General features: G+C 44.5%; 1 protein-coding gene across 1 annotated transcript; it reads right to left on the bottom strand.

The window, feature by feature from the left end:
* Positions 1-535: 535 nt before the first annotated feature.
* On the bottom strand, positions 536-12,465 carry LOC113992145 (endonuclease/exonuclease/phosphatase family domain-containing protein 1; the record flags this gene model as incomplete). Its single annotated transcript, XM_039381606.1, has 5 exons — positions 536-1,034; positions 1,141-1,335; positions 7,521-7,653; positions 8,923-9,057; positions 12,355-12,465. Coding segments are annotated over 5 exons (774 nt in total), but the record flags the coding sequence as incomplete, so codon positions are not given.
* Between the last annotated feature and the right edge of the window lie 1,667 nt (positions 12,466-14,132).

The following is a 14,132-nucleotide window of genomic DNA, read 5'->3' as shown; positions in this document are numbered from 1 at the left end:
TTACATCTCCTATCTGATGCCACTTGCAGGGCCAGAGGACAAGGGCTGTTCCTGCAAGAACCCTAAGAAGGAACAAGGAAGAGGGCACTGGAGAAGTGACCTCTGGCTATGCAGAGGGACCAGTTGGTGGTTTCCCACCTGCTGAAGGCTAGTGTGGAGGAAGAAAACCCAACACTGAACACTGCACCAAACAAAAAGCCAAAGCCAAGCTCCAGGAAGCCATTCTGGGGCAAAATGACCCCACCAGGAGTATAAGGAGGGAGAAGGGGAAGGATGAGAGGTGCTTACGTGGAGGAGCGGTGTCTCTCCAGGTTGAGCCGGAGGGACCACTCAGGTCTCACTTCAGGTCACACAGGGACCAGCTCTGGCAGCTTTTGCAAGGCATTTGCAAGCTGCCAAGAATTTCCACTGTGTCTCTCTTTTTGAGGCTTCTCTTAATTACCTCAATTTACAAAGAGGCAAAGGAAAATAACCATCACACCTGCCTCACCCTCACAGCCAAGCCCTGCTCAGCTGTATTTTAGCACAGATCCTCTACAGTATTAAAAGTACACTTTATTTTCTGTACAATTCTCATCCAAATCTCCAGATGTGGAAATGTCCACTGTGTCCCCAGAAAAAGTTGCAGATTGCTGCCATGAGACACTGTCCACAATTGTCCAGGAGGGGCACAGAGCCAGGCCCACCAAAAACAAGTGCTGATGCTTTCTAAGCGCAGGGAGGAACGCAGGAAGGAGGGAGAGGGAAAGCCAGTCCTGCTCTGCCACAGAGCCGCGAATGACCAGAGCTTTTGACTGCTCCCTGGGTAGCAGAAGAAGCACCCTCAAGTTCACGTCATCGTTCGTGCTTAGTGTGGGAGTCGTTCCGTTCAACCGTCACCCCATTCCCATTCCGTGTCACCTCCTTCCTGTTCCAGTCCTTTTCCAGGTAAAATTCAGCGAGCACTGGGCAGTGGTCTGAAGCCACCCCGCCCCAGGACCAGTTATCGGGGATCCATGGGTTTGTAAGCCCTTCTCTCACAACAGCCCAGTGACCTGCATCAAAAAGAATCAGAGAAAAAGGTGAGTAATACTGCCCAAATTTGACACAAACTGCTAACCTAACTAAAGGTTACACAACCTCACTAAAAAGCAACTATACCTGTGAAAACCTTTTTCAAGCTCCGACTGATCCAGATGTTGTCCAGCGACTTGGACCCTTGTGGGTTCTTTGTGCTGATGTTAGTGAAGGTGCTGGAAGGGACCAGGTGATGGAACTTCTCCTTCCTCAGGATGTCATGGTCACTGCTGTCTGGGGCCTGGTTAAAATCTCCGAGGATGATTACATCTTTTTCTCCTAGAAAACAGAAAAATAGAAAAGAATGGGAGGAATGGACATCCATCACTGAAGTACAAGAGGGAGAGGGAAAAATGAGAGGAAGTAAAATACAAATACTGAATAGCAAAGCTGACTGTACTCTGAACTCCTGAAAGAAATGCTGTCTAAAGCCTTTTTCACTGGCTATTTAGTCATGGCCATTCTCTTCATGACAATAAAACCAACCAGTACATGTTTGATGCTTGTTTTTAAATACAATCTAATTTATATTGATGCCTTTTGCTTGCTATTCACAGATAGAGACAAACTCAAAGACAAGCGGTTCTTATCTTAGAGGTTTTTAGGAATCTGCGACTTTGTAAGCTTCTTTTTTTTTTCCCCTGCAAGAAATACAAATTTGCTTTAACTTGACTTGACATTGTCTTTTTACAGATTTTCTGTAAAAGTCAAGGACACTTTTGTGGGGAACCCAGGAAGACACAGCCTCATGCTGATATATGTCAGAGTCTCAAAAGTGCAATGCTCATTCTAATCTGCATTTGAGAAATCCCAAGGAATAAGACCGAGGAGTAGCCTGCAAGCCTGATGGCAGAAGGTAAGTTGAGAAACTACCCAGACACTCCCTGACTACAGCAGCTTTCCTTTGCCTGGCTGACTGAAGGGATACTGCTCAACTCGGAATACTTCAGATTTTTGCCTAGAGTTGAATTTTCAAAGAAACACAAGCAATGACTCAAAATGCTTGTCAAAGAATCCTGTCTTCATGTGAACAGAAAATTATTTCAGTTATATTGTATTTCCAACCTGAATGAGTGAGAAAAAAAACTCTGGACCCTAATTTCATATCCACAATTTGTGCTTTCCTAGTTCCACAGATGTGGATGCAGATATCCCAGCTGTGCACTGGGGTAAGATGACAATGCCCACGGCTCAGTGCCCATCTCAAACCACTGCCAGAAACATCTGAGAAGACAAACTGAAGAATGCTGACAGCTGATAGAGATGTTTCTGCGTTACAACTTGGTACTGGAAAAGTCGAGAAAGATGCTAAAAAGGAGGCACAAATGCACAAAAAAATTATCCCAAAGATCACTTCAGAAAACAAAACTATGAGAGCCTATAAGCTTTTTCCTTCCTGGGATTGGAGTGTGGGAGGTGGTGGGGTGGACAGACAGATTGATCTACCATACTTAGTGCTCTTGGATGAACCTCATTTTGTGCTACTGCTGTAGAAGTCACTATCCAGGAGAGGGAGCACAAGCTCAACAACAAAATCAATTCCACTCCTGTCTTGCACTGCAAGAAAGATGAATTGGGAAAGGGCACAAAAGCAGCAAGACTGATGACATATGACTTACAAATACTTCAAAACATGCTGTTTGCTAAGATGCAGGGGGGCGATGGTGAAAATATTTGTGATTTCTCTACCCTTTGCAAGTCACAAATCATACTGTAAATAACATGAAGCTTAAATATTATTCTATAAAGTTTTTGGGACAGCAGTCTTCCCATCTTTGAAAGAAATAAAAAAACAGAATCTCAACCTGAGTTGTTTTAAGCTCCACCAGAACTTAAAAGAAAAATCAGTGCTTGTGTAATGGGAGAACAGTGCTTGCTGTGAGCTGGTGGTATTGCATGCCTCTCATCACAAACATCTCTTGCTTGGCAGGACCAGGAAGCTGGAAATGCAACTGCAACCATCTTGGTCCTTCAGTACTAACACTTGCTTAACGGCCCAGGCAGCACTCAGCTCCTTCCCTGCTTTTAGCTTGGCCCTATAAGTGGGAAAGGGCCATTACGGAAACCTCTGGAGCACATCCTTGGGGGGTGGTGTTTAAAAATGACAGAGAGGCAGGGATCTTAACAGCAGTATCTTGATTATGCACAAAACTATTCTATTCTATACTACTTACACTTCTTTTAGCGAATCTTCAAGCCTATTTCCCTCACATGAAAAATCTATTACAAAACCCACCCTACTTGCAAGTGAAAATTTTAACTGACTGCTCCATTCTGCACAGTTCAGAAACAGCAGAGGCTAAAAGACCCAGCACCTGGATGTGTGCTTGGAAGGAGGTAAGAAGTCAGCCTGCAGCTAACTGCTCAGGGAGGGAATCACTATATTCTTCACCCATTTAAGCTTTTGCATGCAGAATAACTAAGCATAAAATCGTTACACAGTGTGAAGTTGACAGAAGGAATAGGCTGGTGCATGTTAAAGAGGCTGGAACCAAATTTGCCACAGGGGAGAGAAAGGATTGCTTCTGGTCCCCTCTCTCAGGAGCTTCTGGGACTCCCCAGATTGCAAATCAATGGGGAATATATCGGGTAGCCTGTGCTAAGCAAGGAAGAGCAAGAAACAGCAATTTTATAGACAACCACCAACTTCATTTCCCCCTGTCCTGGCTCGCTCTCAGCCTTGCTCCTACCTCTGCCAGCTCCTGCGACAGCAATGTCAATGCACACCAGCACTGAGGTTTCGTGTCTTGTCTGCCTCCCAAGACCCTGACAGACATCAAACAGCGGGAGGGAAGGAAGTGAACCCGCCTGGATCCTCCCGAGTGCGTGACTGCGCCTAACTGGACACCCCCGGGTCTCTCAGCAGAGGCAGGGAGCAGAGCTGCACACAGTAGCTGCAGCTCTCAGGGGTCTCACAGATCAGCCTTAATGGCTCTCGGCCAAACTTAGCAAAAGTTCCAGAAGAAATCGTGCCCTTGTTCGTAACAAGGGATGATAACTGATCAAAAACTGCAGTCATGATATCCAGTGTTACAATGAGATGGGGGAAAAAAAGAAAATCAAGACAATGCTACTGGTGCTGTGCTGTGATTTTCCTCTTCTGGAGTTAATAAGTTTAAACCTGGCAGGACTTGATTTTCCTTCTCCTCAGGAGACAGAGGCTCCTCAGCCAATGCAATCTCGTTCCTCTCCCTCTACAACAGGACAGAGCAGAAGGTGCTTCACTACCAAGCCATCTTTTGCTGCAAAAGCCACTGACACAGACTGTAATGTCCACAAGAACCCAGAGCCTCCATCTGTTGGATGTGGTGGCATACATCACGCAGCAGCCAGGCACGTGTCCCATTCATTACCTCTCACTGGTGCTCCCAAACACATTCAGACCCACTGGGCCCAAAACAACCATGTCCTTGTCAACAGAGAACTCCTCAGGTGAAGAAAACATCTAGTCTGCTTGCAAATGCATCTTCAAACTCACTGAAGCACCAGTGAATTCTAGCAGTGCCTGCGGGTGGCTCTTGGCCAGCAAAGCAAAGCACTGCCTTAACTCAGCCCTGTGCCGCAGTGGCTGAGCTCTGGTGTGCCAATACAATCAGCTGAGGGACTGACAGTGCCTGCAGAAAGTCTGCAGTCTTGAAATCTGCTTCCCTGCAGGAATCGTGAAACCCTCCTTTGCTTTGCTGCAGTCCAAAGTGACACCTGTAGGACACTCTCCCTGATTTTTCCATGCCCTGAATGGATTTCCCTCGTGAATTAAACAGACCCTTAAACCTCCAAATCCTTCCTGGAGAGAGTGAGATGCAGATGTTGAGAAGTATGTGATCGTAAACTGGCTGCTAAGCGGCTCCCTACTGCTTCTCAAAGGTCTTGTAAGCCTAGTGATGCATGGGTAACCCATGGAATATGGTCAAGCCATATGAGAGAAGATCACAGAATGGTTTGGGTTGGAAGAGACCTTAAAGATCATCTATGTCCAACCCCTCTGCCATGGGCAGGGACACCTTCCACTAGACCAGGTTGCTCGAAGCCCCATCCAGCCTGGCCTTGAATACTGCCAGGGATGGGGCATCCACAGCTTCTCTGGGCAACCTGTTCCTGTGCCTCATCACTCTCATAGTAAAGAATTTCTTCCTAATATCTAATCTAAATATCCTCTTTCAGTTTAAGGCCATTCTCCCTTGTCCTATCCCTACACGTCTGTGATGGTTTCAGTCTAGGCCTTCCTGGAAACCAGCTTGTAACCAGGAAGGAACTAGGAAGGTGACCAAGGAAGTATTCCATGCTATTCCTTTACGTAACCTAGGGTATAAATAAGGCATTGATAAGATAGTTCGCTCTCTTCCTTTCCGGCGAGGTCTCTCTCCAGCTCTCTTGTAGGCCCCCTCTAGGTACTGGAAGGCTACTATAAGATCTCCCCAAAGTCTTCTCCAGACTGAACAACGACAGCTATCTCAGCCTTTCTTCATAGGAGAGATGCTCCAGCCCTCTGACTATCTTCATAGACCTCCTGTGGGCTTGGTCCAACAGCTCCACGTCCTTCCCCTGTTGGGGGTCCCAGAGCTGGATGCACTGCTCCAGATGGGGTCATACGGGAGCAGAGTAGAGGGGTAGAATCACCTCCCTTGACCTGCTGGCCATGTGTCTTTTGATGTGATTGGCTCTCTGTTCTGCAAGCACACATTGCTGGCTCATGTTCAGCTTCTCATCCACCAATACCCCCACGTTCTTCTCCTCAGGACTGCTCTCAATCCATCCAATACCCTGAGCCCTGGGTCCAACCACTACATTCAGAATAGCACCTGTGTGTTGCCCATGCTCACCGCACTGAAGATGAACTTGTGGAATTCCTGAGAGAAGACAGAAGAGCTGCTGCAAAGAGTTAGCTACGAGCAGCCAGCAGCCACCACGTCTCTTCAGTACCAATGAAGGAAAAGAAAGAGGAGGGAAAAAGGAACCAGGACCCACTTGTCTAATGGAGAAATATGGGCACACTAGTGTTCTGCATTACAGGAGGCTGTGGGTAGTAAACAGTAAACAACATTCCTCAGATGCTCACGTGCCTCCTCATAAGAAGAAAGGATAGTTAAACAGGCATCTGTTAGCAAAATGGGAACAGAAACTCAAATTTACTGCAGTACCCACAGACAAATAAGTTCTTATTACCCATATTTTATGAATTGATTTGGAAGAAATTGAAGGATGGCAGTAATTTTAAGCATGACATTCATTTTGGCAGGGTAATTCAGTACTTCAAAGTAACACATGTGCACTCCCATTTGTTTAGGAAACCACACCTGCAACCCACAGGTTTGGAGGAATCTGAATCTCATTTTTTGTGAAAGACTAAGTCAACAACAAGCTTGCTCCAGTAACGTGCCTCCCATATGAAAATTAAAACATAAAGAGAATGCCAACAATCTAAATTTAGACACAGTGGAAGTGCAACTCAATTGACTTCAGAAGAGCTACACACTTATTTGTGTCTCAGTTCAGCCTTTGGGGATTAAACAAACAATCCTTTTGTTCACCTTCATCCTTTCCAATTTTAAAGTAAGTGGACAAATACTTTAATCAGTAGCACTTAAAATAGCTCTGACTGACTTCTGCAGCTCAAAAGGAACAACGATACAACACGCATGAAAACTGCAAATACCTGTGGTGTTATACAAGAGCGATATTAACGCTTCCAAGTGACCAACCTTATTAAACTGGGCCAAGTTGAAAATCGTCACGCATACAACCTTGCAACCCTTTCACATCTTTGTTAAGCAGTAAACAAAGGGCTAGATTTTTCTATTCCTATAACAAGATCAGCAACATCTGAAACATTTCGTTCTGCTTCATAGGAAACTGAATATTATTTGCAAGCTTCAAAGTAAGAAGCAAATTTGCAGAAACAAGGTAGAGAAATTCAACTGCTATTACATTGCTCAAGTTCAGATCTACATTCTGGTGTCATTCTTTTCTCATTAGCAGCTGTCTCCTGATTTACATTGGGTTTTCCAAAGAGCTTTCAATTATCCAAAAAGTAAATATATAAAACCTACTTCTCTTGAGGGGAAAAAAAAAATTAAGCTTTGTTCTGATATCAGGTAGGTGTCATTTCCACAAAGTATTTAAAATAGGGTCTCAACTCTGGTGTCTTTTTTTTCCTTTGGCAGAACTTGCTCTTACAGTAGCATAAAATCAGAAGGAACTTCATTTGAAAAAATGATGTCAAAGCCAGTAGGATTCCCTGTGCTGTTTGTGTTAATTAGGAAAGACTATAAGACAGGGAGAAAGAGAAAAGCACATTTGTCATGCTATGCATAATTCAAATACAAATGCGGGTAAAGACAATTGTGAGGCTGATGAGGATATTTGTGAAATGCTCACTGAAGCAGATTTTATTCTTTTTAAAATTCCTTTTAATTAGATAAACCCCAGTGTGCACGTGACAGCTGGCAGGAAAAAACCTGCCCTACCTTTCAGAGTCTCCTGCAAACTCTGCGCACAGGCTGCCAGTTTGTGGCTGTCGTGGTTCTTCCCGGTATTCTCTCCCGCTGAGGATGGCAAGGCCAGGTGAAGGTTAACCACCGTTAGATCATTCATTCCAACCTGGGGGAGGAAGGAGGAGAAATCAATGCCGTGCAGACAGGGCACGGAAGGTCACAAAGCAAAACCACGTGCCTGCTCCCAGTACTTTTAGTAGTAAATTTGGAGGACTAGGACTCCCTCTGCTATGTATGTGGTGTGTTTTGGTGTGTCTTATTTTGAGGAGGAAGGGGAGGGAAGCATTTTGCAGCTTTGTGTGCCTTAACCTGAAAGCCTCTCAGTTCTGGTGAAACTGGTTTGCATACGCAAACAGCTCCCTTCCACCACAGTTGCAGAAAGAAGTCTGCTGCTTATGAAAATCAGTTTATGTAAAACCAGTTATTAATAAGCTACAAATAATGTCATGGTCATTACAGGGGCTAATTACTACTGTCTTGTGATTAGCCCTAGTTCGTCACAGAGACTAACCAAGAAACGTAATGTACCTTGAAAGGAGCTGTTGGCTCTCTGCAATCTTCTTACCTTCTGGGAATCACTTGGAACAAGTAATACTTACTCCTAATATTGACCTATTTGCATAATTATTTAATTACTAGTAATTTATTTATTCATAATTATTTGATCAATGCTTCTCTCAAAGCGTCACCAGACACGTCAAATTGGATTCCTCCATCACAGCCTGTGCAGAGATGGGCTCCCTCTGCTTACATGTTTGCTCGAGCTTATGTACAAGAACTGTTTTCAAAACTGATGACATTGTTTTAGATGGGTTCAGCCTAGTGAAAAAGCTTTGTAATGGAAACTCTGCAGTATGATAGCAACATATAACAGGCTAGCCCGAGTCTCTCTGCAGCACTGTGCCTTATACACACACACACACACACACACACACACACATATATACATAATCTATCTCCATTCTCCCTGCACTTATCCCTCTTTGTGGCACTGACAAGAATAACAGCCTTGTGGCTGGCTGCTGCTGGACACACACCTCATTCTGCCTGTGTTAATTTGGTAAAAGACAAACAAGGTGACTGGTGACTTCTGTCACACTCTCAGTGGCTACGGATAGTATTGAGGACCAATGACCCTCACATTCTCAAATGCTCCCTTGCAGCAGGGCTTGCTGCCACAGGAGCAAGGGAAAGGACTGACTGTGATGAACTACCATATGTCCACTAAGCACCTGTCCATAATCAAGCCATGGGACAGTGATGAGATAGGTTAGAGTCTCATGCAAATTATTATCTGTTAGAAGTCTCTTTTCATCTTACCCAAATTCTTTCTAATAAAAGCTCTGCAAGGGTCAGCTGGCACAATGGCAGTTACCTTGAAATGTGCAAGATACGGGTGAGGATATGAGTGCCTCCCGTTGCCATTAGATTGTGCGCTCTCCTGAGATGAGGCATCTTTCAGCTCAATGCCAGCTGTTGTATCCCAGAGGAAGCCAGAATATTCAACTCCCTGAAATTAAAAAACAAAAAGAGAAAAGCCAGTTATAAGAAGGTAAAACCAAAACATTCTGCCCAAATTCATCCCCACAGATGAAACTTGCACCTGCAAGTTTCAATACTTCTGTTTCTGTTGGCATTGGCACACATCGCTCCCAAAATATGCAGAGGTGGTAGAAGATGAAGCATGTAGGCATGGCGCCTGCTGAAGGCAGCCCAACTTACTATGTGTAAACGAGAAATAGCATCCTAGGCTATCAGTAGGAGACACAGAGATCAGGTGGAAACACTTCTTTATTGCATCCCAGCCAAACCCCCCTACCGGATGTGGGAGTAACACTTCCTGGGCACCTCCACTGACTTCACTGAAAACTGAGCGTGCCAAGCTGAAACATGCATTGCTATGCAACTCACAGCCCCTCACACCTGCACGGTGGTAATTTTGGATACTCAGGTAATTTTAGCATTGCTCGGTCCTGCCAAGGATTTAATAATCTGTTTTATTTTATACAGGCAGGGCATGTTCAAGACCACCACAGGGGTGAAAGATGCTGCCTCTCATGTGTGTGTTTGGGCTGATGTGGTCCTTGTTTCCTCCTAGTCCAGGCAAAGCACCGGATTCCTCTGAGCACGGTCAATAATGAGGTAGTTCTTTACCCACAGGATTATTTTTCTAACCATGAGCTCAGTCTCACTGGGTGACTGCTAGGGCTTGCAGTAGACAATGCTGCACACAGTTGTTCCTTCTCCACAGGCTGTATGCCATCTCACAGCCTTCTGTCGCCCGTAAGCTAAAAACACCTTGGCCCCTTCAGTCTCTTGGCATGAAATCGGGTCTAGACCTCTCAGCTCTGTCAATCTTTGCTGTCTGTTTTCCAGTTTGAACATTTCACACTCAGCTCTGTGCTCCTTTCATCCTGCATGGGCTTTTTTTTTGATAATTTCATGATATGGAATTGGCATTTTCAGAAAGCTGCCTACCCTGGCCGCATCAGCAGCAGAACCTAATTCAAAGCCTCTCCTCCCATCATCCAGACACCATTTTCCTTGGCACCATTCAAACCCACTTCCCTTAGCGAATCATAGTTAAATCCATCGGAAAAAAGAGTTTTCTCCATTTCAGCTGCAATAAAAAAGTGTTAACTGCTCCACTGACTTCCCAGGAGCCTTGAAAGTATTAAGGTTGGCTAAAATTCTTTGGCAGCTCCTTTGATAACTAACCCTTAAATACTGACCAAATTATTCCCCCAGTCAGAAGTCTAAGGTCTGAAAACTGCTACAGGAAAAGTTGTGGAAGAATAAAACTGTTATCAACAGGTGTTTGCTATTTCCTGGCTCCAGTCTTCACATTAACATGGCGGTCAAAAGTCATTGCCTGATTGAAGGCCAAATGCTCAACGTATGTGGAAGCACGAGCCTGAAGCACCATCCAGTATTTTGCATTATTTAGCCCTGTAGAGCCTCCTGAGATTGGTTTGTGCTGAAGATGCTCCGTTTGTGAGGTTACACTGTGTTACCTCATGGCATTGCATTTGTGTACGTGGTGTTCAAACCTGACTGGCTCATTAACTAGCCCAGCGTTAGAAGAGACTTTTTGGCTTATCGGAGGGTTCTCCAGCACAATCAGATTTCTGTTAAAGCAGCTAAAAAGCAGAGTCAGTAGATAAAATTTCTATTCTTAGCTTGGCCAGACATTTCTCTCATAATTTTGGGAACCAAAATTCATCCTTATTTCCCTACCAGTAAACCGAGGTGGATGACAAGTTTTATTTACTCAGTCCATAGTCAAAACTGCCATCGTTATCTTTGGAAATACAGTTCAAGAAAGAACTGATGGAAGACTCTGGATTTAACATAGAAACTCTGAGACATTTATTAATAATTCTTGGGAAAAGAGAAAAAGTGGAGGGAACAACTTTCACAGTTTTGCAGAACTATTTATATTCAGTGTTTTAATGATCTGGCCTACCAAGAGATCCCAAAGGAAAACTCCAGCCAGGAATAAAAATTAAAATAAATAAATAAATAAATGCCCTGAAGGGCATTTGCACTGTGCATTGCAATTAAGTGTGAATTGTATTAAACATTGGACACATTCAGACCCTCCATGCCTGTCTGGTGGTAGCTACAGTCCAATCCTTGTGCTGCTCGGGTAGTGGGTTTTAGCTGGAGTTTGGTTTCTTGTTCCCCTTCATTCTTGGGTTTTACTCAGAAGGGCAATAAAAAGAGGTGTGCCTCCCAAAAATCACCAGTGAACAGGGATGCAACCTGATTTGGAAAAGCCAAATTAAGGAAATGTGGATTCCAAGGAGAGTGGTTACAGGACACAAGTGAAGCCACAGTAACAACAGTGCTCAGAATAGATCATTCCAGATCAAATAGCTTGTTCAAGACAGCCTCGTGTACTGCAAGGCACCACTTGTTACATAACAGGTCTCCATTCCCTCTTTTACCCCACAACAACACCCCCACTCTGATGACTGCATCATGAAAATGACCCTGATCAGCAACAAAAGGCTTGAGCTCGAGGAGGATCTTCCTCGGAAAACTCATTAGCACCCTTAAGGGGAAAAAAAGAGACATTTCCTTTGGGAGACACTGCTTTTGGGCACTGTTAGTCACGTCCAGCCCAATGCAGCTATATCTTGAATATTGTCAAAGGTAGCAGGTGCAGCTGTCACTACAATATAAATTAGTACCTCTCTACAGTATATACACATATTTCCACAGCAGAAGACGCTGCAGGGAAAAGCACAGTGGAGCATGGTGCAGGTTTCAAATGGTGTCCACAGCATTTTTAACACCTGTGCAAAGCACTCTGGAGAACGTAGGAGATAAAGTCTTCTAGGTGAGGATGGCAGGCTGCATGGCCCCTCTGCAGACTCTTCACTTGCAAACTAGGAAAATGGGGAGCCCTTACAAATGCCAGCCAGTGCAGCACCAGGGAACAACCTCAGGTGATCAGCACGAAAAAATTCACAAGTACTGCTGCCTACCAGGGGCAAAACTGAGGGCTCTTTCCTTGCCCTAATGTGTAGCCTTTCTTCTGTATTTCTGTACTGCCTTTATCCACCATACCTCCCACAAATACACACACACCCTCCTCCTTAGAAGCACACCACAATTCTTCCAAAACATCAATCGCCAAGTCAAATTGAAAGCTATAGGAACAGTCAGCATAAAAAACAAGAAATGCAAACCTTTCCAAAAAGGATTTGCAATGTGTGTTGCCTTAAACATTCAAAATACATCCTTGGTTAGAGGGAGAAAAGAAAGCGAAGCCAAAGTTCAGACTTAGGGATTAATGTACCTTGTGTAGCTGGCCTGAGGGTTTTTCGGAAACAACACCCTTCCAACATCCTCTAGGGCCCTTCCACTTGCGGATGTTTGGCAGCGTTGGCTGGTTCAGCTCCATACAAAACTAGAGAGAAAAAAAAGAGGAAAAAAAATATCAGCTTCGTAGGGTTTTTAAAAAATTGCAAAATAAAGCATGTAATAAAGCATTGGTAAGAGGCACCGTGGAGCACAGGCTGTGCTCTTTGCCCTCCCTGAAGGCTCACAAAGGAGGTGGTCTGAGTCACATCCCAGGCTGACTCACCCCTGACTTGGAGATAAATAAAAATTAAAATAACTTATTGCAAATGTTGCGAGTAGAACGTTTCTCCCTCAGACTCTTTATTTTTCCCCTCCAAAGCTACTTGTTTGATTGGAAACGGGTTGCCTCTGTGCTGCTTCCAAAGATGTTGACTGCAACATATCCCATCCCTGCCAGGGGCTTCAGAAACAGCTGCTGAATACTCCCAGGGGTCAGGAGGCCTCCACAGCGTGGCTGGCTCCACTCCAACAATGCAGCCACTGGCATGACACAAGAGGAAGGGTGTAGGCCAAGCTCAATAGCTGGTGTTTTGGGGCTAAGGTTCCTCTGACTTTATGCCAGGGACACGTGGTTGAGAACCTCCACGCATGAGGGAAGCGGCTGCACACTCGCACGCAGTTCCAGCACGTCCTTCTCACGCTCCCTAGAGGTTTTCATCTTCCTGGTCACTGCTATACAACCACAGCACTCAGACACTGTTATGTGTCCAAGCACATGGTCAGAGCTTTAGAGGCTGCACCCTAATACCCAGCAGATCAGGGATACTGTAACAGTGGACACTGTGGAGAACCACTGAGCCCACCTGGGTAACATCCTGAGATTTATATATAAATAAATAAATAAATATTAATAAAAACCACCCTGGAAAATCTGGAATCTGGAACTCACTGATGTGGACAATATGGAATACATTTTGCCAGGAGTTTCAAAATAAGGCTTAACAGGAGGAGCTAGAGTCCTTGGCAAAGCTGATGCTGGCTCCAGAAAGGCTCAGCCTGGAAGCTGGCAGGGATAGGCATCGATCAAACACCCTGGCTGTGCTGCAGGTTCTGGTTGTGTGGAAAGGGGATAGTTAAAAGTCATCACTGTGAAAGATCAACAGGGACTTCCACTGTGCATCATTTTGTTCTGACACTGGAGAAACTGTGTTAAAATGCAGAGGCTTTCATAGTGAAAGAGGACCCTCAAACAAAATTTTGTATCCAAAATGTCCCTCCAGATCAAGCAGCAATTTAACAAAGAAGGATTTTCAAGGCAAACAATAACAGTGTATACACAGCAACTCTTTGCAATGGGGCATGCCAAACGCAGTTTGAAGAGCTACAGAGCTGCATAGATATAAGAGTTTCCTACATAGGTACCAGTAAAATGATGGAATAGTTATTGTCACGTTTATTTTATGTTTTGATTCAAAAATGAAAAATAAAGTCTTGCTCTTGCACTGACTGCCTTGGCTGCAAGTTCAGCATCCTGGAGGCTGAAGCTGTAAAGAGTGATTTTCAGATACACGAAACCCAGCCACTCTTTTTTGCCTCAGAAGGCCAAGTGTCATGCAAAAACACGTGGCACACCCTTTAAAACAATTTTCTGACACATAGAAGTTGGCTGGGGTTTCTTATTCAAGATGCCACACTAGCACATCACATTGTTACCTGTTATGTACCTTCAGGTACAGCTGGGGCTGGGCAGATTTATAAAACAAGGAGGCACAC

Source organism: Pipra filicauda, unplaced genomic scaffold (genome assembly GCF_003945595.2).
Source record: "Pipra filicauda isolate LSUMZ 115617 unplaced genomic scaffold, ASM394559v2 scaffold233_size1220752_pilon, whole genome shotgun sequence".
Lineage (NCBI taxonomy): Eukaryota > Metazoa > Chordata > Aves > Passeriformes > Pipridae > Pipra > Pipra filicauda.
Note: the sequence above shows the minus strand (reverse complement) of the source record. Positions and strands in the feature narration are given on the sequence as shown.